The sequence below is a fragment of the Salvia miltiorrhiza genome, chromosome 1, assembly GCF_028751815.1.
Source record: "Salvia miltiorrhiza cultivar Shanhuang (shh) chromosome 1, IMPLAD_Smil_shh, whole genome shotgun sequence".
Classification (NCBI taxonomy): domain Eukaryota; kingdom Viridiplantae; phylum Streptophyta; class Magnoliopsida; order Lamiales; family Lamiaceae; genus Salvia; species Salvia miltiorrhiza.
In genome coordinates, this window is record NC_080387.1 from 20054563 (window position 1) to 20080219 (window position 25657).

The following is a 25657-nucleotide window of genomic DNA, read 5'->3' on the forward strand; positions in this document are numbered from 1 at the left end:
GAAGTGCTCACACCCAACTCATCATAAATCAAGTTAAAGAATTTAAGGAATCAAACTCATCCCTACGGGCTACGACATTTAATGATGAAAAGAATGAAATAAGAATATTCAATGTGAATATATGTTTTTTTTAAGAGTGAATATATGCATATTGAAAAAAGTGAATATCTTTGATAAATAAAGTCGAACTTGTGTGCTTCTAATTTTCATCATCCTTTAACTCTTCCAATCTTTGATAATGAGCAACAACGTAGAAATAAATTCCAACTCATGGAGGATTGTATGCAGGATTAAATAAAAAAATGGAACAAATAAAAAGGAAATCACGTTTGCACAACTGAGAGTTGAGCGTCTTATAGTAATTCCATAGAAGCAGAAAAAAGCAACAATGTTACGATCCGAACTTGACTAAAGTTATCCAAGAAAATGAAATTACAGAGAAAATATAAAGAAACTGTTGGAATAGAAGCTTGCGGGCGTAATTACAATGAAACAGAAAGCAGGAGATGAGATTACAAAACAAACTATATTGAAATTACAAAAACAAAGAAACCAAGAAGATAGCCGAGTCGAGGAGGGTCCTCTCTCCGCAAGACGAGATACGCCCCGGTAGTGCTCTCGGTTTGGCGTGTCGTCCCCAAATAAAGATGAAACGGCTTCGTCTCGTAGGCAGCAGCACCGCAGACCAACGAGCTCCGGCGAACTGGAATGAGGCGAGAACAGAACTTAACAGAGGATGCAGAATGCAGCAGAGTTTAAGTGTGATGCTTGTTCAGATGTAAGTTGTTGTGCATGGAGGTTGTCCTATTTATAGGCACAGGCCACATCAATAGGGGGAGCCTGCGGGTTTAATTCCATTTATGGAATTCAAATGGTGTCGGGGTTACAGCAGTAACAGACGTAACAGCAGGGCTGTTTGAATCTGCCATGACTCCTCTGACAGCAACAATTACGTGGGAAGCTTCCTGGGAGACCAAGAGTCCTCCCGTTGGACCAAGCCCTAGACGAGCTTTATGTGCGTGCGCGTAGGCCCAACCGAGTTGGGCCACGTCCCCTTCGGACCAAGTTTTCGTTGGTCCAAAAAGATAAGAGCCGGTGTGGGCTATAGGGTAGGCCAAAAGGCCATCCCAAAGACCACCCAAAGACCAATTGCCAAGATCCCAAAGACCAATTGCCAAGATCCAAGTCCACGGCTGCAAGTCGCGCGTCGGGCGACTTGATGGGACCAAGCGCCGGGGCCGGGTGGGCGGCGACGGCGGCACGCGCGTGTGGGCTTTGCAACCCATCACGTGTGCACACAGTTTTATTACATGCTCTGATGTAATAGCATTTATACTGTAATAAATGTTATCCACATTTCAATGTGGGATAAACATTAAATCTTCTTTAATGCTTATCTTTTCCCACAGCTCCATGTTTCAAGTACCCAGCTTTAAATAATTATTTCTTACTCACCGGAAATCGGTTTTGAGTAAATAAATATACTACGATCATCTACTCGGAACGTAGATCGATCCTGTCCCATTTAATTATACTAGATTAAATATTTTCGGTATTCAAAAAATTATCAAATATTGGTTACTCACAACCAATTTTCAACAGAAACTGGTATCTGATACGTGATGACTGAAAACATTCGTCTAATATTTCATTAAAAACCACATTCAAAACAAATTGCGGCTGCCTAGAAAGGGCGGCCGCTGCATTGTCTCGCAAAGCATGAATGTTGGCCGCTGCCGGATAGGCGGCGAGAAGCTGGGTGCGGTGGTGGGCGAGCGTCGGGGTCGGTGGCCTCAGGGCCTTGGTAGTCGCTGAGGCATGGCTATGCAAAATTCTTCCGACGGGCGCTGGGTCTTCATTTCAACTTTACGCACTAATCTCCAAGAATCATCCATCCCAAACAAAACACTGACAAACACCAATAATGACAGTAAAAACAGAGTCGCATGCATGTGAGTCATGTGACAAACCTGCTGAAATCGTGACAAAAATAAGACGAACATGTTTTTCAACCTACTTCTCATACATTTTTATTTATTGAGAAATAATCATAACCACTTTACAACAATATATTCATCAACTAACAGGACTCTGCCAACCAACTAATTTGTTATTAGTTGTCCATAAGTTGATTCTCCTGCTCATCTTTCAGTTGATTATCATGTTGATCCATCAATATACTTACTAACTCATCATCAGTTGATTACACTATTGACTCATCAGCTCAATTATCAATTGGCCACATAATTGACTAACTATCCAATATTTGCTGTCATACTTCACAAACTATGATTTATTTTTTTTCTGTTAAATTATAATTAAATTGGTCAGTTAACCTAAAAGTTTAGTTTTTTTGTTTTGTTTTGAATTGTTTTATTTCTATTGAGTTAGAGAAACGAGAAGAGTCCGAAGGGAATTTACCCAGAAGTCCCAATTGAGCTTTCTTTTTTAGCTATTTTTGTCGATCAATATTTTGGTTTTTTTTTTAAATTTATTTATTATTTTAAATTTCCATTTCACCTTCACTTATTTTTCGATCCATTTTAAGCTCTGCTGCTTTTAAGCCTACAAACGACAACTTCCATCTCCACAGCTGAGCGGCGCCGCCTTCTAGACCGCCGCCTCCACTGCTTTCCCTAGAAGGTGAATCAGTACAATGAGCTTGCTTCTTTTACATACGACAATTTTGCATCTCTCTCTTTTATGCTCGTCTCTTAGTCAATATCCCTTTGTATTTCAGAATTTCTGTAAGGTAGTGTTTGTAATCTTTACTCATTTGTTGGTTTTGTAATTAGCATAGTATGTATTTTTTCTTTTTTTGTAGATCTTTCACATTAGCCATATTGAATTTGCTGGAGAAAAAAAATCGAATTGATTTGGGTTTAGGGTTTAAGATCGATTTATTCCCTACTCGCTGACAGATATCCTGCATTTTCCTCTTATTCAATTCGTATAATTGCTGATAAGAATATCAAATAGTTGAAGCTTAAACCAGTTTGATTAACTCTTGAATACTGCTACCTATTTTGAAGAGGCAAGTTAGAGAGTAAAGCTGCCCATAATTCCAAAATGGGACAAGATTTCTTCGAAGATCTGCCATCAGAAATCATATTAAATATCCTGTCGAGACTCCCCGCCCAAACCACCATGAGCTGCAAGTGTGTTTGTAAGCTATTAGAAAATGGCTGAAAAAGGGAAGAGAGAATTTGGGAAAGAAGAACTTCATTTATTTTCATGAATGAATCACATCAGTGTGAGATGGTGGATTTATACAAAGCATGCACTACATATATACAGCCAATGCTACGTATCATGCGTGCCTCTCAACCACTAAGCTATTGCCAACTAAGCTAGAACAGAAAATAACAACAAGGGAAATACATCAGCTGAAGATCAGCTGGAATATGGAGCAGTGCATCAGCCATGCACGCTCTTTATTCTCGTAATACACCCCTTCAAGATGGAAGGTATATGCTAGTAAACCCCATCTTGTGCAAGATAGAGTGCAATGCAGGAGCAGGTAGTGGTTTGGTCAGAATATCTGCCAGCTGCAGACTATTCTTCACATGTAATGGCTTGATGACACCTTCTGCAAATTTATCTCTCACGGTATGATAGTCGATCTCTATGTGCTTGGTACGCTTGTGGAAGACAGGGTTGCAGCAGATGTACACAGCAGCCTTATTATCACGGTAAAGAGGAGCAGGTTTCTCTATTAGAATGTCGAAATCCAAAAGCAAGCTTTTCAGCCAAGTTACTTCACAAGTAGCTTGAGCCATTGCTTTGTACTCGGCCTCCGCAGATGAACGAGATATGGTTACTTGCTTCTTGATTTCCAGGAAATGAGAGAGGAACCCAAGAACACAGCAAAACCAGTTACAGACCTCCGAGTTGTGGGGCAAGCTGCCCAATCTGCATCAAAGAAAGCACTCAAATCTGTGCCTGAGGTAGTAGCAAAGAAAAGACCATGGCCTAGAGATCCTTTGAGATATTTCAGAACCCGGATAGCAGCCACCATATGTCCTTCACAGGGTTTAGACAAGAACTGACTCAAATTATTCACAGCATAAGTAATATCAGGTCGTGTAATGCATAGATACAACAGCCTTCCAATCCAATAGTCCAGCATCCTTAACTAAATCCATAGCATATTTTCTTTGACAAAGATAAATACCTTTGTTGTTTCTAGCAATTTCAAGTCCTAGAAAATAAGCTGGCTTCCCCAAGTCTTTGTATTTGAAGTGAGTTCCCAAAAATGCCTTAAGCTCTATAACTAAAGCATCATCATTGCTTGCCACCAAAATGTCACCAACATATACCACTAAGCCTAAAAACTTGATCTAATCTTTCTTAAAAAAGAAAGAATGGTCAGAGGCTGACTGAGTAAGACAAATGGCAGTTAATACCTCAGAGAACTTCAAGTACCATTGCCTCGAGGCTTGTTTGAGGCCATAGAGTGACTTTTTGAGTTTACACACTGAACCAGGTGGATATGGTTGCCCCCCTGCATCAAGCAAGGAGGCAACTATATATAGATTTCCTCACCAAGATCACCATAAAGGAATACATTATTGATGTCCAGATGAGATAAAGACCACCCATAAGTAGCAGCTAGAGAAAGCATGAGTTTGACAGTGACTAACTTTGCAACTGGAGAAAAAGTGTGTAAGAAATCTACTCCAGCCTGATGAGTGTACCCCTTGGCAACCAACCGAGCTTTATATCGATCAAGTGTACCATCTGCAAAGAACTTGGTACGATATACCCATTTACAGCCAATGGCTATTTTATCAGGTGGAAGTAAAGTGATAATCCAAGTATTATTTTTGATTAAAGCCTCAAACTCAGCCTGCATAGCTTGTCTCCATTCAGCATACAAGGCAGCATGATGGTAAAAGGTAGGTTTAGGAATAGAAGATATAGAACATACCATTCTATAATAGGCAGAAGAGAGTCTAGAATATGAGATATATTTGTGTATGGGATAAGAAGTGAGAGAATTACAGATGTAATCAGACAAATGGGAATGAGGTTTCACTACTCTTCCTGATTTTGTGACTGGAAGAACAGGAGGAGGACTAGAGACTGGACCAGTAGGAGGAATGTCTTGAGTATCAGGTGGATCAGTGGGAGTAGAAGAGATTAACTCTGAAGGAAGAAGAAACTCTGAAGAAGGAGAAGTATGATTTGTTGGGAAGGTGAACTGTGGTGTGGGAAAAACAGCAGGAGGATTATAAGAGTAGGGAAATTCAGATTCATGAAATACAACATCTCTACTAACACTGACATGCTTAGTCTCTAGATTAAGTACCTTATACCCCTTATATCCAGAAGGATATCCCACAAATACACACTTAGCAGCCCGGGGTGAAAACTTAGATCGATTTCTATCCAAAGTAGAGACATAGCAGAGACACCCAAACACCCTAAGATGATTATATGAGGGAGATTTATTGAATAACATTTCAAAAGGTGAACTATGCTCAGGCAGAATAGATGAGGGAATACGATTGATGAGGTATGAGGCTGTATGCAAACACTCTCCCCAAAACCCTATGGGTAAATGAGACTGAAACAACAAACTCCTAGCAACATTAAGAAGGTGTTGATGTTTTCTCTCAACCCTTGCATTTTGCTGTGGAGTGGAGACACATGAATGATGGACAATGGTACCATATTGAGTAAACAATTCCCCAAGACTGAACTCAGGACCATTATCACATCTCAGAGTTTTAATAGCTTTCCCAAATTGAGTTTTAACAGTGCTAAAGAATTGGGTAAGAATAGTTCGAACATCAACATTCGACACCTCAGTGATGAAGAAAAGGCCCTGTTGAAATGACTCACTCCGGGGAATAATGAGATCAATAATAACACTCATATGGCTAAGACGCCAGCACTCCTCTGCAAACGGGCACTGAAAAAACGTATGCCACGAGTTTTCAAAACCACCATTGCTAGTAACGCACTCTCCACCTACAGAGATACCCCGAGACAGAAGGTCCTCCTTAGTCGGCAGGTTATTCCTAGCAGCTCACCAAAGAAAATGACGCACTTTGGGAGGGACATTAATCTTCCACAAACCACTCCAGTTACCATTCAAGCGATTAGAGATATCAAGAGTAAGAGAACTCGCAAGTTTATAGGCCAACTTCACCGAATAAATGCCATTATCCGAAAAATGTCAAATCAAAGTATCCTCACGAGTGTTGGGTAGAAGTGGAATGCTTACAATGTCCCGGTAATCTTCCTTGCTCACAATAGACTTGATGAAATCAAGATCCCAACTGTGCATGTCCGGGGAGATCATCTCATTAACTCTCAAACCAGCGAAGATAGGAGGGCAAGGAGAGACAACGCGGAAAGTAGGGGTGAGCAAAATATTCGAAATCCGAATATCCGATCCGAACCAAACCGAAATTTAAAATTTGGTTCGGATTTTTCGGATCTTCGGATCGGATCGGATTGAATTTTAAGCAAATTTCGGATTTTCGGATCGGATCGGATTGGCACCTTAAAAATCCGAAAAAATCCGAAATCCGAATTATATTTATAATATAATTAATATTATAATATTATAATTTTTTTTGATCAGGCAAAGGTAAAAACTTTTATAAATGAAGAAAGCAAAGGTACCAGAGGTACCCCACCAACAACACAGCTGGAAAAAAGAAACGGAAAACAGAAAGAAGAAGACGAAAACAGAGGAAGAAACACTTGACTTAGCCACACAATTTCACCCCAAAGAACCATCTCCTGAACTCGTCTGGTTCTGTCTTCTGATTAAACGCCAGCGACCACCCCCAGATTCTTGTTTTGAACTCTGCCATTATTTTCTCAGTCTTCCATGGGCTTTTGTTGAATTTACCCTCATTTCTCTCTTTCCAAAGACACCACGTTGTGCAAATCCACACTCCGGTCAGAAAATCAGTGTCCTCCTTATTTCCAAGATGAACGAAGGCAAGAAAATGGTCATAAGCCTTATGGTGGAGGGTTGTCTGTTTATTGAGCCATCCAAGAATCCCCCTCCACACTTCGTCTGATTTGCAGCACTCAAAAAGGATGTGGTCCATGGATTCTGGGGAAGATTTGCAGAAGATACAAAGAGCCTCTGAGGTTGGAATATTGACCTGTCGTTTTTGGAGTTCGTCACAAGTTGGCAGTCTTCCCTTCAAAACTTTCCATGCTGTTGTTTTTGCTTTAAATGGGGCTTTTGCTTTCCAAATCATTGGCCACTCCTTCTTTCCTTGATGATCAGTTGGAGTTGCTTGCGAAGCAATCGCCTTATACGCCGTCTTAACAGAGAATTTTCCACTTGGATCGGCTTTCCATCTCCAGCTATCTTTTTTGCCTGCACAAATCGGAAAATTACTGATACAAGAAAGAAGGTGATTGATTCGTTCTTGGTCTGAATCCCTCAAATCCCGGTTCCATGAAAATTTCCACTCCCAAAATCCTTCCACCCACTCTCCCATACTGTTGATGAAGCCTCCCTTATTGTTGCTAAGATGAAACAGCCTAGGGAATAGTTCCGAGAGAGGTTTCTCCCCTGCCCAACAGTGATGCCAAAATGAAGTGGAATCGCCCTCTCCAATTTGAAGTTCGAGATTCTGTCTGAGCCACTTTCCCCCTTCCCCCCCAGCTTAACCCCAGCACTTTTTTCCACCAACCTGTTTTCATCGATGTGGTCTCCTTCACCCTAAGACCCTCTCCATCCCAACAGATGTCCCCTTGACTTGCCCGCACCGCCCTAACCCACAACAAATCTCTCTCCGTCAAAAACCTCCAGATCCACTTAGCCATAAGGGCTGAATTAAACCAATCAAGATTTTTAAACCCCAGCCCCCCAATACTTTGGTCAGTGCACAACTCCTCCCAATTAACCCAATTAATTTTTCTAGCCTCCAGACCACCCCCTCCCCCACAAAAATTTACTCAAAATGGATCTAATTTCGGACAACACACATTTGGGTACCTTAGAGAAGGACAATTGGTAAATAGGGATCGAAAACAAAACAGATCGAATCAAGGTAATCCTTCCCGCGAAAGAAATTTTCCGATTGTTCCATCCGCTGATCTTTTTCTTGATTTTTTCCACCAAGTAATTCCACTCCATTGACCAGTTCAGCCGCATTCCAATCTTAATGCCGAGATATTTGGTTGGAAGATCTCCAGTTTTGCAGCCAATGATCTCTGCCAATTCAACACATTTGAGGTCATCCAAGCCAACTCCCAAGACGCTGCTCTTGTCTAAATTCACAGTGAGACCCGAGAGTGATTCAAACAATCTGAGGATACATTTGAAGGCCCACGCATTTTTCTTTTTATCTGTCGCCACGAACATTGTGTCGTCCGCATATTTATTATAATATTATAATAAATATATATAATTATTAGTTTTTAAATAGTTAAATATTTCTAAATTCTAACCCTATACTCCCATTTTGGTTGATTATAATTAATGGCTTGTTAATTATGACCTTAATTTGATTGTAATTATCTAATATGTTAGGTTGACATCTATTTCGGATTTTTCGGATTTTTTCGGTTTTCGGATTTTTTTTTTAACATTTCGAATTTTTTTTTTCACATTTCGGGTTTTTCGGTTCGGATCGGATTTTATCCGAAATTTTTCGGATTTTCGGATTCGGATTTTCGGATAATACGGTTCGGATCGGATTGAATTTTAGGAAAATTTCGGATTTTCGGATCGGATCGGATCAGGCAAAAATTCGATCCGAAATCCGAATCTCACCCCTAGCGGAAAGAGTCATCTTTACGCAGCCAGGGGTCCTGGAAGACACGAACACGGCTGCCATCACCAATGCGCCAACGCACCCCACATCGAGTCAGGGGATTTTTTAGGACATTAACTTAGATTGATTTGAAAATTAGGACAATAACTTTCGGACTTGTAAAAATAGGACACTAATTATTTTTTTAGAGTAAAATAGGACACTAATTAATAAGCATCGTAAAAATAGGACATTTCTCAGCCAATAATTGGCTAAAAAATGTCCTGCGAATGCAACACTTATTAATTAGTGTCCTATTTTATTCTAAAAAGAATTAGTGTCCTATTTTTACAAGTTCGAAAGTTATTGTCCTAATTTCCAAATCAATCTAAGTTATTGTCCTAAAAAACCCTCAAACTCCCCCACATCTAACAAGATCTTGGGCCGAGCAAATGCTAGGCCAAGAGAAGCTTGGGCTATGGCCAACTTTGACATTCAGAAAATTCGAGTGAGAGAAATACTTCCAAAGCGCCCAAATCATGGATGAATCTTTATCTCAATGCTAGTTTAAGTAGTATGAGAATAAAACGTAATTTAACAGCCCATTTACTTTCCAACCAATAAATGGATTTTTTTTTTCTTTTTTTATGAGAATACCAATAAATGGATTTTTACAACCTACAGAATTCCTATATATTAGCATCGCCTATTAACAGGCGGCTTAGGTAGATAATAATACACCATCTAATATTTGACTTTCAGTGTGCCGCAAAAGTTTAATACTTTAATTACAGTCCTGCAACTACTTTACAGGAATTAAATAATACCAATTTTAGCTTCTTTTTTTTATTTTATTTTTGAGTAGTGCTATTCATATTATGTATTTTAGTAATTTTATACAATTACTTATTAAGACATCATATCATTAAATTAAGTTAAATAGTATTTTACTTGAATAGCCTTAGCCGAGAATCAACATCTAAAAATGGAAGTTCAAATTCAAAATTCCAAATCCATATTTTTTTGCAATAACTAAATTTTAATTTCTCCCATAAATTAATTTAACTAAATTTTAGACTTTAAACTAATTTAATCTTCCAAACGTCTAATTGCATAAAGTGATATTTATCAATTTAACTCCCATATAACAAACCATATTCATTGTTTGTTGTTGATCCATCACCATATATATATTGATTTAACTAATTACATTCATTTGACTCGCATGTAGTTATATTAATCTATTTGTAATATGTTTATTTTATATTTTTATCTACATTATTATTTTTTACGAATCAAATATATTATAATGTTAGTTTTATATCACAATTAATTTAATGGAGAAATTTTAAGTTTTATATCACTATTTCAATAACATTGAATTGATATATAAACACTTGCAAAATTGGAATACAAATTAGATAAATACTGTTCAAATTGTATGATAATTTTACAAGAAGGTATAGATGTGGTTTGAACTCTAAACTTAGTTGGAAATCTGCGCCGCTTGGATATATCCTTGAAAATTAGATATAATAATAATTTATTCCCTTAAAGAAGTCAATAAATTTTTTGGAATTAATTTATTTTGGATCGAGTTTATTGTTGCTTAAATATTTGTGGCATGTGTGCTTTTTTCTTTTCTTTTTTTCGAAATTTGAACTGTACCCATATATTATTACGAACAATCGTTCAAAACAATCTCCGCAAGCCAACTAGAGAAGTCTCAATCCAACAAACCGACTATCACAATTACGCGCAAAATGCGCTAAAGAGTTATGTGCAGGGTTAATTGCTTGAAAATACACTAATTTAGGTAAAAAAATTATGTTTGACGCGAATTTTGAAAAGTTTAATTATATACACCAATTTTATTAGTTGTCAGTTTTGACTTTGATTTTAATTCCGGTGATCAATTTTGGTCCATTCCGGTGATCAAAATTAAAAAATTAATAATAAAATATAAAGTTGATGTATATAATTGAACTTTTCTCACCGAAATGGATCAAAATTGATCACCAAAAATAAAATCAAAGTCAAAATTGAACAACAAATAAAGTTGGTATAAATAATTGAATTTTCTCACATTCAGAAATCTCTATTCCCTCACCTAAGTCGTCATAGTATATGTTATTGAGCTTGAATGTATCATGTGATTGACGCTTTGGTGATCGTGTATTTTATTATGACTTATTTTAGATTATTTAATTTTTTTTAACAAATTATGGTGACTTATTTTTGAATGATTGTGGAAACTGATATTTATTAGGGTGTTATTGTGAATTTTATGTATTTTGTTTCTAGGAGATACAAAAATTAATATGGATCGAGGTCTAACCCGAAATCTTGTGAATCTTACAAATTTGGAGATGGATTTTATTTTTTTTGGAGACATGATAAATCTAGATCAGATCTGGATACAAGTAAAAAAATTCGAATATGGATCAAGAATTCAAGACTAAACAAGATTTGGTCCAGACTTAGCCCATTGTCATATCTAGAAATTGGTGGCACATCAAAAATTTTAGACGTGAAGCTAGAATTTATAGAAATTAGGGCTAAATGATGCATCCCACATTAAAAGTACATCGTAGGTTAGATATAAGGTTAGGTCCAAATCTACACTCTTGAATTTAAAGCTCAAGTGGTAAAGTTGGGGCACTCAAAGACTCTTCTTTGTAAGGGGTCTTGGGTTCAATCTCGCATGCGTGCGATTTAGTTTTTCTACTTTTGTGTGGGTAGTGTTCCTATCGTTGTGTAAATAGTGGTCCCGCCGCTTGCATGCTATTATTTTTTCATTTTTATGTAGTGTAGAGGTCTTGTCTGCGTGCGGATTGTTTACTTGATTATATTTAAATACCTCTTGTAATTCTAATTCAAAAAGAAAAATAGAGTCAATTAATTCTTTATATTTTTTACACAACTAAATTGAGTTAACTACCTTATTGCAAATGTAATTAGAAATATCCAGTAAGCTGAAATAGAGATTTCATTAAAAAATAAACAAAAAAGAAAACTTAGACACATGAGAGCACAAGCGCAACTGAGAGTCGAGTCTCGTTAAAACTTTTTCAAAAAAAAGAGGAAAAAGAGTGTCTGTCTAAAAAGAAAACAACAACCAAGCTGACGGTGAGTGGGTGGGAGGGGCCACCTCAAAGGCTCCGGCCGAACCATAACTATAACTTGTTTTTTCGATAATTTGGTAACTGATATTGAAATCGTGCATATTAGCACTTATTTTAATTTTTGATGAGCTTCTAATATATGGTTGGTCGTTTTGACTAGTGACCCGGGTCCATATAGCGTATTGGTCCTCGGCCTATAGCATTATTAAACTTATTAGAGTGACCCTTCATTAATATCCTCCAATAAGGCCGATCGATTTAATATAAATTCATTAAAGGATAATTGGTGTATAAATACATGAATCTTATTTATTTTTTGGTATTTAAAATAAACTTTATTCATTTTTGGTATTTCACTTAAATTTTAAAATATAATCATAAATACATGAATTTTAAACTTATTCGATATTTGACTTATTTTTCAAATTAAAATTGACTTGGAATGCCTGAATCTGAACGTGGATAACTTTTCACTATTAAAATTAATCTTCACCGTTCAATTTTTTGCCCATTTTTTTATATTCTAAATTTCTGATATTGGTTTTCTGAAATCCCCAAAGATTGGCTTTATGAATTTGTGAAATTTATAGACAAATTTTTATCGTTCATTTTCATATTTTAGTTTTGGATTATTTTCCTCTAATAAAAAATGACGTCGTCATATCTCGGCGTCGAATTATCCACGTCAAGATTCAGACATTCCAAGTCATCTTTAATTTGAGAAAAATAAAAAATGAGTCAAAAATTGAAATAAGTTTAAAGTTCATATATTTGTAAATATATTTTAAAGTTCATGTTAAATACCCAAAGTGAGTAAAGTTCATGTATTTATAACTAGGATTTAAAGTTCATATTAAATACCAAAAAATAAATAAAGTTCATGTATTTATACACAAATTACCCTTCATTAAATGTGTGCGCTCATTTAATGAATCACTATCATGTTTTTAGTTTTATATATATGAGTGTGTGCTAAAATAAAAACATCTTTTAAAATAGGAAAGATGAATTATTTTTAGTCCTTAGATCATCAAGATTTATGGTTGATTCATCGTATTGTTGGATGAATTCATGATCCTGAGTTTAAATCTGATAAATAGAAAAAAAAATATTTTTCGCAATTCATACATTTACACAATGAATTCATACATTTTAGCTGGGCGTATTTTATATTTTAAGAATTGTTTTTATCCTAGTCCCTCTGTATATAAGAAAATTAAAGTTATTACAACGAGTTACAAACCTATTTTAATTGTGAAAACTTGATAAATTTTATGCGTAATATGGTGAATTTGCAGCATGCTAAAATTGATAAAAAAAAATTAAAAAAATATTCCCACATGGGATTCAAATTAATGATTATGAATTCAGTCGTGAAAATAATGAAATCGTCGTAGCTTTTCACGATCTAAAGTATGATAATGATTCTTAATTTTTATTTTAACCATCAAATTACAAATCTATATATATGTAATATGATACTCCCTCCGTCCCAGCTTTTTGTATCCACTTTTAGTTGTAAATACTACTAAAAGTGGATACAAAAAGTTGGAACGGAGGGAGTACTATATAGTATAGATCTAAATTCGACATTATTCAAGATTCAAATCAAATTCGAAATTTCGAACCCCCAATATATTATGATGTGTACATGTGATATTTCTTCCATAATTATTGTGTTTTAGAACTGCATGCCCATCAGATGACAGGTGTGTGCCTAATTTTATATCGGTATATTTGGATTTTAATTAATTTGATCTAGTTGTAGTGTATTGAAGAACACTAGTAGTAGCATTCTTCGTAGAGGCTCTAATCTTGCCATCTTGGGAATGTACTAACCAGTAACAATAACAAAGTTTAATTAATGAGCTCAAACCATTGAAAAAATATATATATATAAATAGATGGAAACTCCATTTACTCAAATCCCAATTTGAAATATTTTTAAAAGACAAATGAGACAGAAAATAGCATTAATGGTCCTTATGTTCACTTTCATGCCATCATGTTTCAACACAGCAGAGAATATTAATGGGAAGAAACAAAGTGAAGTGCTATACCATTTCTACATGAGTAAGTTGATGAAGAACAGTAAGATAGACACAAGGCATTTCAATGCAACAAGCATTGATTTTGGTGAGGAGGAAATTTATCCACAAAAAGGGGTAAAAGAGAATGACAGAATACAGAGATTGCCTGGACAGCCACAGGTGGAGTGTTTTTTTTTTTTTTTCCTTCAACAAGGATTGGTAGTGATTCTCTATTTTTCCTTTGTGGTGATTCGAACTCCCAACCTATTAATTAGAGAGGAATTGTCTTATCAACTGAGTTGCACTTTATTGTCAGGTTAAATTCACGCAGTATGGTGGATATGTAAACGTTAATCGGAGGGCGGGGCGAGCTTTGTATTACTACTTTGTAGAAGCCCACCACTCTCACAAGTCATTGCCTCTTCTTCTTTGGCTCAATGGAGGTATCATTTGATTTCTACTACTTTGTAGGGCTCAATACCCAAGCGTTTTAGAGTGGTTCTGTTTTCTAATTATCTTGATCATGGACTACTACTTTATTTAGATATATAGGTTAATTTACTATAAAATGTTATTTTGATAATATAAATGATACGAGAAGTGCAGGACCTGGTTGTTCTTCTCTTGGGTACGGAGCAATGGAAGAAGTGGGGCCCTTCCGCGTTCACACTGATGGCAAAACACTCTACCATAACAACTTCTCATGGAACCATGGTATCTCTCTCTCTCTCTCTCATTGTAGTTGAATACTTTCAACTTTTATCTAATTCGTTCTATTTTTAAATATTGAACTAAACATGCGTACGAATTTTCCGTTATGATTTTTATCAATTTTTGAAAAATTAATATCATCGTAATATTAGTTGATATTGACAAAAATCAGTGCTATCGTGACTAGCTTAAGTGGTAGAAATCCAACTATATAGTTAAGATGTTCATATTTCAGGCGTCCACTTCAATATTAATTTGACGGCAATTGAAATATCATAACAATTTAATGTTTGTGTATTGCAAAAGTAGAATTTAGTGATAATTAAGATGAATGTTTGTGTTCAGCTGCGAATATGGTGTTCTTGGAGTCACCAGCAGGGGTTGGGTTCTCGTATTCCAAGACGTGGGCAGATTTGATGAGGAATGGAGACAGAAATACAGCCATTGACAACTATAGTTTCTTGGTGAATTGGTTGGAGAGATTTGGAGAGTACAAAGATAGAGATTTGTATATTGCTGGGGAGAGTTATGGTGGCCATTACATACCCCAATTAGCACGCACCATTCTCCACCACAACCAAAAGGCTAACAAGACAATCATCAACCTCAAGGGGCTTATTGTAAGTCCAAATTCCATTTTGGTTTTGCAGTATATATATATGTTGTTGATGTTGAGGAGTTGAATTTAATTTGCAGATTGGGAATCCGACATTGAACGATGAGACAGATGCAAAAGGGATGTATGAATACTATGAAAGCCATGGCCTCATTTCCAGACAGACTTTGAATCGAGTTTTGAGACACTGTGATTTTAGGGACAACAGCAGAGGGCTATCAACACAATGCCTGCTCGGCATTCTTGAATCCGAACGAGACACGGCAGCTCTCGACATTTATAATATTTATGCTCCAACTTGCTCTACCACTTCGCCAACAAATCAGGTATAATCATATTTCATCAATTCATTTATTTTGAGGGTTGATTAACTAGCAATTCCGTCAACATTTTTTTTTATAGATTCGTTGTTTGTTGTGTGTGAAAATCATTCACGATTAAAAAAAGAAAAAAAATCCAAAATTTGTTGACAAAGATAGAAAGCCTCTTAGAAGGGGTCTTAAAAGTCCAAAAAAAAAAAGAGAAGGGGTCTTAAAAGGGGTCTCCAGATTTTCTCTCAACTTCAGTCGTTCCAAACTTCTTTTTTCTAATGGATTTTAATTGGGTCGTGCATTGCACACGCCCAATTCTCTCTCCTCCTGAGCCCGGTTCACGGAAGGAAGCTGGGATGAGGCACGGTATTGGGGTGGGGCTCGCGCGAGCCAGGCGCATGCCTTCTCGTCGAGCCCCCACTACGGATGCTCTTAGTCATTTTTCACGATGACCTATTTTTATGAATGATATGGAACAAGTTTACAAGATATAACGATGGAATACTAGTTGTTTTTCGCTGTAAACATTAGGGATATTTTGTTAATTAATCTTTATTTAAGATCAATTATAAATTGTCTCAACTTTTAGTAAATTATAAAAATATCTTCAATTTTTGTTTTCTATTAAAAAACATCCAATTTATTATCAATGTTCCGATCTACAAAATTTGACGACAGAATAATAAGTCACATTGTCAAATTCTTAGCTGAAACGACGTCGTGTTATTGGGTGAAGTTGAAAAAAATATTTCTACCCAAAAATCCTAAGAATTTGACGAGGTGACTCATCATTCTATTGCTAAATTTTGTATAACGGGATAATTGTTGGAAAACGTCAAAAGTTGGGGAATTTTTAAAAACAAATTTTGTGTATGACATTTTCTAAAAAGCGCTAAAAAGTTGGGAACACAAAATATGAATAAATATAGTTATTTATTTTTGAAGTTATATGCTTTTAATTGTTTTATATGCATAATTAACTAAACTAACTAAATCACTCATACCTACTATCTTATAGTATTAGGGTGTGGTTGTTTTGTAGTAAAAGGAAGGGATATAAACTTCATTTACCACCTTATATCTTGTTTTTTTTTACGATGTAGTAATAAAAAATTCAAGTAAATGATACTCCCTCCGTCCATGAAAGAACTTCCTAGGAGGGAGTGACACGAGTTTTAAGAAAAAATATTGTTGAGTGTATTGAGAGTGGATAAAAGGTAGTTGAGTGTATTGAGAGTGGTGAAAAAGTGTTATAACTAATATTGGGAGTTGTGAAAAATGAAAAGTAAAGAGGATTATAAGTGATGGGGTATAGTCCAAAAATAGGTAGGAAGTTCTTTTGTGGACGTCCCAAAAAGGAAAGTTAGGAAGTTCTTTCGTGGACGGAGAGAGTATAAATTATCGAGCAATACATTTTCTCTTAGAAAATTGAATTTTGTACCCAAGGGGAATGATATAGATTTATACCACCTTATAAAAAATGAATAAATATATTATCATTCAAATCAAATAAAACATAAAAAAATATGGTCTCTATTTTAAGTGATAAATATATATCTCATTATAATATCTCTTTATTTAGAAGGATAAAAAGCAAACACACTCTTAATTTATATATTATTAATTTTTTAGCTATTCAATAATTGCGTATATCGAGGATTAATCTTAAGGAAATAAATAAAATTTACATTCGCGAAGTAGGAAACACTTTTTTGCTTTGTGGGGATTGTCGTTGTGGCTAAATGTTAGCACAACTATTCCTTTAGTAGGAAGTGAGAATATTTCTTTACATTTACAAGCATAAAAATCTCAAACTATTAGGTTGTGTTTAATTTAATTATAAATTTATCATGGTAAAATAATGAACAAAAAAAGATGAAAAAATTTATCACATTACTTTTTTTATTTCATTTTCTTTAGAAAGAAAAAAAATTATCACAACACTAATATTTCATGATAATATTATTACGAATTAGAGTAAAAAAAAAAGGAAAATGGATTGTCCAATATTTTTTTTTGCTCAAGAAAAATTGTTCAATATACAAAACATGTAAAAGGAATGAAGAAAGAACGAAAATATATTTGTTTTGATTCTCCATCTTTTTTTTTTGATCGGGAAAAGATTTTTATTCAAAAAAGTAAAAGGGATCGACACCAGGAATGCCTAGGATCCAAAAGAGAACAAACAAACACCCTCAAAAGTCACCCAACACAAGACCCAACAACAGCCCTCCAAAACAGATGAGGCCCGTTGAGGACAAGGGAGAAGAAGCAACAAAAACAAAAAAGAGACCAACACCACCGCAAGCTCAAACAGCCGACCAGAGCCGCCATTCGTTCCAGCTTGAAAGGAAAAACCTCCACCTCTCAATCTGACCGCCATCCCTCCTAGGACAAAATACATTCCGCCAACGAAAAACTCTTTGAGCACCAGACATCGAAACTAACCCCCACATCAACCACCTTAAAAATTTTAGCCCAACTCCATGATCTACCCTTCACTTCTAACACCAATTTGTCAATATCCCACACAATACCTTCAAATCTACTCTTGTTTCTTTTTTCCCACATGAGCCAAATGGTAACAGCCCAAAGCATCTGTAGGAACTTGCGGCACTTCTTCCCTCTTCCAAGGTAACAGAACGTCGAACAATGCATCACCACAGTCCTTGGCCGAACTGTACAAATACCAATCCAACTTTGAATAGAGTTCCAGATCCTCACAGCTTTCGGGCAACAAAGGAAGAGATGGTCCGCCGTTTCTTCCGTTGAAATGCAAGCATTGCACCAAGTTTCTTCCACATTCAACTTCATGTTTCTCTTGAGGAGGTTGTCACATGTTGCAAGCCTATTTTTCAAGCATCTCCACGCCGTAACTCTAACCTTGTGTGGAGCCGCCACCTTCCAAATCTTAGCAAGCACATCTTTCGAGCTAACATTTGGTGAATCCTCCGGCTCCTTTGCAGCGATGACAGCATAAGCAGATTTGGTCGTGTAAATCCCAACTTTGTTTGCATTCCAGCGCCATCTATCCTTCGAATCTTGCTGCAACACAACACCTGAAATAAGCACCGATAAGTCATTAAGTAAACCTTTCTCCCACTCGAACAACTGCCTTCTCCACCTAAACTCCCACACCCACGTCCCCTCAACCCAATTCCCGGACTGCTCAATGGACACCTCTCTATCAACACACAACCGAAAAAGCCTCGGGAAAACACACCTAAGAGGTTTAGTCCCCACCCATCTATCACCCCAAAAACTAGTGTCCCTCCCATTACCAATACAACGGGATAAGTTTTGGAAGAACCAGCCCCCACTCGCTCTCCCTCCCAGACTAAGAATCTTCGGCCACCACCCCCCGCCCACACCCGAATAGCCCAGCCTCTCCTCCCCCCAAACAACCTCACCATGAACTGATCTCACCACCCTAACCCACAGAGCCTCTTTTCCTTCCAAGTATCTCCAGACCCACTTACTAACTAGAGCCGAACTGAACCATTCAAGGTTCTTAAACCCCAGCCCTCCTTCACTTTTACCCGAACATAGGACATCCCATTTAATCCACGCAATAGCCCCCGAGTTCCCCCTGCCCCCACCCCACAAGAACTTAACAAATAAAGAGTTAAGGTTTCTCACGACCGCTTTTGGAACACAAGAGAACGAGAGCTGATAAATAGGTATTGCTTGCAAGACAGCTTTGATCAACGTGATACGACCTGCCAAATAGAGTTTCCTCTTCTCCCATCCGCCGATTTTCCTTCGAACTTTTTCAACAACACCATTCCAATCAATAACACTATTACTACGTCCTCCGACCATGACCCCAAGATATTTGAACGGTAGAGCATACACTTTGCAATTAAGCACCTCCGCCATTCGCCAAACCTTTGCATCATACATCCCCATGCTGTAAAGACTGCTCTTGTTAAAGTTAACTCCTAAACCCGAGACTAAATGGAACAGATTGAGGAGATTTTTAACCACTGTTGCATTCATTTCATTCTCATCAAGGGTGAAAATCGTATCATCTGCATATTGCAAGTGAGAAATTCGGACCTTCTCCTTACCAATAATCGCCGGTGTCAGCCATTGTTTTGCCATGGATCTCTCAATCAGCGCATGAAGCCCTTCCGCCGCGATGAGAAAAAGGAAAGGAGACATCGGGTCTCCCTGCCTCAACCCTCTTTCCATTTTAAATTCTCCTGATGATGACCCGTTCACTAAGACGTTGGCTAAGGCCGTCGAAATGCATCCCATAATCCACTTCCGCCAAAGGGGGTCAAAGTTGAGCAAGTCGAGCATAGCATCTAAGTAGTCCCATTCAATTGAGTCATACGCTTTCGCGAAGTCGATCTTGAATATAATTCTGCTAAGTCTCTTCTTCTTTGCCTCGGCAATGATTTCATTCAAGATAACCACGCCATCCAAGATAAAGCGGCCTCCAACGAACGCACTTTGATTCTCCGAAATGATTGACCCCATCACCTTACTCATTCGAGCAGCAAGTAATTTAGCGATGATTTTATAAAGACTGCTTATTAATGAAATAGGTCTGAACTCCTCGAGCTTCCCTGCACCCTCTGATTTCGGAATTAAGACAATAAAGGACGGGTTGCTCCCTCGAGGAAGTTTCCCGTTAGCATGGAACTCCCTCATAACCTGTACAAGATCCTCTTTCACAATTTCCCACGATGATTTCCAGAAAGTAAAGTTGAAATCGTCCGGGCCGGGGCTCTTATTCCCTTCACAGTTCCAGATAGCATCCTTAATCTCTTCCTCGTTAAAGTCCCGAATCAGCCACCTTTTATCCTCATCTGACAGTCTTCGTTGCATGAGGTTGCTGGGGAAAGCTGGTAAATGTCTAACTTTCCTCTTGAAGAACCTCTCGAAATGTTCTTTAACCTTGCTTTTGACAATTGTTGGTTCCGAAATCCATTGGTTATCGAAGGTCAGCCCTGAAATCTCATTCTTCTTTCTTCTCCCCAAAATAGCTCTATGAAAGAAACTGGAGTTCAGATCTCCCTCCAACAGCCATTTGCCCTTAGCTTTTTGCTGCAGAATACTAACCTTGTCCTTCATTTGCAAGGTGAGCAGAGCTTTAATCTCGTTCCTTCTAATGATCTCATTCTCAGCCAGGCCAACGTTGTCGTCCTTAGTATCCCAGACCAGTAACTCATCTTTCAGCTGCTGAATTCTGTAGTCGACAATACCAAATGTCGACTTATTCCAGACTTTCAATATTCCTTTAAGTTTTTTTAGTTTCTCCTTGACCACAAAGCATTTCCAGCCATCAACATCATTCTCTGCCCAAGCTTTCCTGACCACCATCTCAAACTCTGGGTGATTGATCCACGCATTCAAGAAACATAGGTGCACCGGTGAAGATAAAAATCATTCTTTGCCCAAGCTTTTTTTGATTCTCCATCTAAAAAAGCGCACCGGTGAAGATAAAATCTTACTTCCTTCGTCCTTCATAAATATACATAGGTGCTTTCAGCACAAATTTTAATAAAAAGTTGTTTACAATATTGATAATGGAGAAATGATTCTATGTTAAGGGTATTGTTAGGTAAATTATGGGTAAATTGTGTAAATTATATGGATAAAATTATAAAAATATGTGGAGTAGTGTCTAAAAATATAATGTGCATAAATTTAGGAGATGTAGAGAAAAAAATATGTATAAATATGGGGACAAATAAAGTATTTGATATTTTGAATTGATTTTTTTTAATGCAGGCAATTAATATTGATCCTTGCATTGACCAATATGTGCATAGATACCTCAACAGGCCTGAGGTTCAAGAGGCCCTTCATGCCAATATCACCAACATTCCTTATGATTGGCAAGCATGCAGGTTATAATTATTTGAAGCATCAATCTTTAATTTCTTTCCGAATCAAGAATATAGAAGGATTAATTCCATATAAATTAGTGAAATTTCAACAAAATTTTATTTTATATATGAACTTTAAAATTTTTATTAAAATTACTTAATTATTATTTTTTCTCATTTTACATATTTGTCCATTTTTCATCGTGGTGACATAATATAAATATACTCGTTTGGCATGAACATGCTTGCGTAGCATAAATATGACCGTGTGAAAAATTAAAACTAACATTGTAATGTATAATTGGATGAAAACGACACCATTTCAGGCTCAAAATTTGATCGAAAAATGAATAAATATGCAAAATTAGAAAAAATTAATAATTAAATAATTTTAATAAAATTTTTAAAATTCATGTATAAAATGTGAATTCATTCAAGGTTAAAAAATAATAAAACTGAAAAAAAAATATATACATATGGATAAAGAAGCAACCGCAGTATAAGAGTAAAAAGAAAAATGGTGCACCCGCAGTACACGAGGCGAAACTAAAAAAATAGAAGCATGGTGGAAAAACCCTTTTTTTTTGAGAAACTATATACTACTAGTATTCTAGATAGTTTGGCTATATTTACTTTCGCATTTTTAAAATGGCCCAATTATGCCAATGAGGCATTGTTTTAGTGGCAAAGCTGAGGCCCAAAGACTCTCATTTGTGTGAGAGGTCTTGAGTTTAATTTCGCCTACGCGTGCGGTGATATTTTGTCATTTTAGGTGGTGTTGTATTTTCGTCTACGTGCGATGTAATTTTTCGACAGTTATGTGATGTTGAGGTTCCGCTTGCGTGCGGATTGCATAATTGATTATATTTAGATATCTTTTGTAATTCTAATTAAAAAAAAATGGCCCAACTATATATATTTGTAAAATTGTAGCGAAGTCATCAAATGGCGAGACAGCCCCTCAACCATCATTCCTCTTCTCAAAGACTTCATCGCCAGTGGTCTTCGAGTTTGGATTTATAGGTAATTCATCACATTTTTTTTTATTATTTTGTGGTACTAAAGATGTTGTCATAATCATACAATTTTCTCTGCATAGTCTCACTCAAATGGCCATATACATGAAAATTAGAGATAAATTTACTTAATTGCCAAAATACACGAATGGTTACGTAATCTCAATTAAATTAAATTTTTTTTATCTTTAAATATTCGAACTTTTAATTATTCTGATTTTGTATACATTTGTCAATTTTCTGATATCCGAAATAATCCAAAAAATAATATTCTTGAAAATTAGAAGGCCAAAATTTGTGGGCTCTACATATCAAAATAATGGTTTTTTGAGAGGATAAATTAAGAAAGTTATTGTGGTAGCAGTGGGGATGTGGATGGAAGAGTACCAGTTACTTCAACAAAGCTTTCGATTCAACTCATGAAACTCAATCCTACAACTCCATGGCTCCCTTGGTACCTTCATGATCAGGTAATTACTCATGCACCTTCCAAATACAAATTCCTAATTTTTAATTAATCTCTTATGAAAACATTTAAGTATTATATTACAGTATGTTGTTAAATTTGTGTTTATAAATAATGTAGGTTGGTGGGTTTACACAAACATACGAAGGAAATTTGACATTTGCAACAGTAAGAGGGGCAGGACATGAAGTACCTAGTTATCAACCTGCTCGAGCCCTTTTTCTTATTAAGCATTTTCTTGAGGGGAAAGACCTCCCTACTTCTACAAATTTCACTCTATTTTCTTCATCTCATACTTAGCTTTTATATATTCATGGTTTATCTCAGTTCAATAGGTACGTGACGTTCATTTTTATTTTATTAATTTTTTGGATAGGAGAAACAAATATTTTATTGTTGTCATGTGACGACAATGATGATTGAAAATTTAGTTGAACCTAATCTTGTCTTTTGAAGCTAACTTAATTAAATCATTTCTTACAATTAACTTTTTCGGCATCATTAAATCTTCACACCGTGGGATTTTTTCTATCATTGAACTTTCTTATATATATACTTCAACGTGCAAATAGTTAAAATAAAATTTATATCCTAATCAAGTTTACTATATGAATTATTTTCGAGCGGCTAAGAGAGCTGATTTGACACTTTTTTTTATTTTTTTTTTATCAAGTAACAAATACATCCCTAACGTTTATTGTTAAAATCAAATAAGTCTCTAAAGTTATATTTTGTGCAACTAAATCCCTATGTTCATAAATTGGAGCAAATAATATTGATTATTCTTAGGGATGGCAGTGGATCTTGGACCCGGTCCAGATCCGTGGATCCAGCTTCGTTTTTACGGATCTGGATCTCAATTTTTTGGACCCGACGGATCTGGATCTGGATCTCAGTTTTTAAAATGGATCTGGATCTTAAAATTTTAGATCCGGATCCGGCCCAGATCCGACCCGTGGATCCGTTTTATTTTATATATATTTTTTATATTTTACATTTAGTTTACTAATAATATTAACTAAATTAAAAATAAGAAATAAATTATATTCAAATGAATAAAAACTAAAAGTAATTAGATAAAAATATTTTGTGTTATATTTTTCATGATGGAAATTAGATGTTATTGATTTTGTGAAATTTTTTTTAATTTAATTCAAAAATAGTAGATCCATGGATCTGGACCCGTGGACCCGCGGATCTGACGGATCTGGATCCAAAATTTTCAGATCCATGGATCTGGATCTGGTATATGAAAACGGATCTGGATCTGGTATTGGCCAGATCCGGCCCGTTGCCATCCCTAATTATCCTTGACATCATCTAATGATACGTAGCGGAATATACATTCAAGGATTAGATCTAGATTTACAATTGCATCATGTGTAGAGATAGGCACACAACAATAAGACAAAAGAACTATATTCCTTATCTTTTAAGGGAATCCAACTGTAACACCCAAAAAAAACTTTGAAGAACTAATAGTTAAAAATAAATTTTCTTGACTATCAAAATTTAAACTAATTTAAAATCAACTTGCCAAAATTAAAGTAGTAACATGAAATAAAAATAATAAATTAAAACGTAACAAGTTCACTTAAACTTTCTATGCAAAATCTTTATCTGCAGTCATTCTCAACTTCCATGGCCACCTCGACTCCAGAAATGCAAAACTGAAAAGATAAGGGTGAGCATATTGAAAATATACTCAGTGAGGAAACATAACAAAATATCCATATACGTCACATATGCAAATAAATCACGTTATCATAACATTTAACACTTGCAAACATTCGCCAAGGGGTAGAGACCTAAGCCCCTTGATGAAACATAAACATAGCTTGAGTCGATGGGGTAGAGACCTGAGCCCCATGACCAATTCGTGAACTTATAACATGAATCGATGGGGTAGAGACCTGAGCCCCGGCCATGATTAAATCTTAGTCATAGCTTAAGTCAATGAGGTAGAGACCTAAGCCTCATGACCAAATCTTAATCGCAGCTTAAGTAAATGAGGTAGAGACCTAAGCCTCATGACTTAATCATAAATCATAAAAAGAGATGCATGTAAACACGTAATCAAACATAATAATAAAAACATACATAACAATATGAATAAGCGTAAAATCTCTTACCTTAATGTCGAAATAAAACAAATCCGGAAAGAAGGTCTTAATCGCACCGCACCTAATTCAATAGATGATTGTTTCAATATGAACCCTACTAGTATAACTTAAACTAAAATTTTATGAACACACTATATTCGAATATATATATACAAACACGTATATAGTATTTAATACACATATTAAATGTGAGCTGCTAATATTCTAAAAAAATAATAGATTTGTCCGATTAAATTACAAGAAAAAAAAACGTCAGATTTCGTTTGGTAAAAAGAATATGTAGATTAATACACATACCTAGATATGTGTGATTGACTAAAAGAAATAAACAAGAAGTCATGATATATAAAACTCCAAAATCGATTTTTAGTTTAATAAATAATTATGAAATTTGAAGGCAAGACTTATTGTTTTGAGGTTTATGAGATATATGTGGTGTCTGCACAAAATACATAGTGTACAGAAGATTCAAAGAGATAATGGAATTACCGATGAGTTTTGCGGAAAAGAAGAGAGGAAAAAAAAAGGCTGGTACTAAACGTGAGAGGAGTTCTGCGCATGTGTTCTTCTTACGGTACTAATTATGCCTCTATTTATATTAATTTTTAAAGAATTTTGATAATTATAAAAATTGTATTTATGTATATCTCCTAATAAGATAAAAGTAAAGATAATAAAAAATTT

At 35.9% G+C, this 25657-nt stretch overlaps 1 protein-coding gene across 1 annotated transcript; it reads left to right on the forward strand.

The window, feature by feature from the left end:
* The first annotated feature begins 13790 nt into the window (after positions 1 to 13790).
* Positions 13791 to 23337, forward strand: LOC131006916 (serine carboxypeptidase-like 40). Its single transcript, XM_057934055.1, has 9 exons — positions 13791 to 14070; positions 14207 to 14333; positions 14497 to 14604; positions 14947 to 15221; positions 15298 to 15543; positions 21271 to 21389; positions 22302 to 22391; positions 22749 to 22854; positions 22971 to 23337. The coding sequence occupies exons 1-9, from the start codon at positions 13816 to 13818 to the stop codon at positions 23148 to 23150; spliced, it is 1506 nt and encodes a 501-aa protein (XP_057790038.1). The 5' UTR covers positions 13791 to 13815; the 3' UTR covers positions 23151 to 23337.
* Positions 23338 to 25657: the final 2320 nt, after the last annotated feature.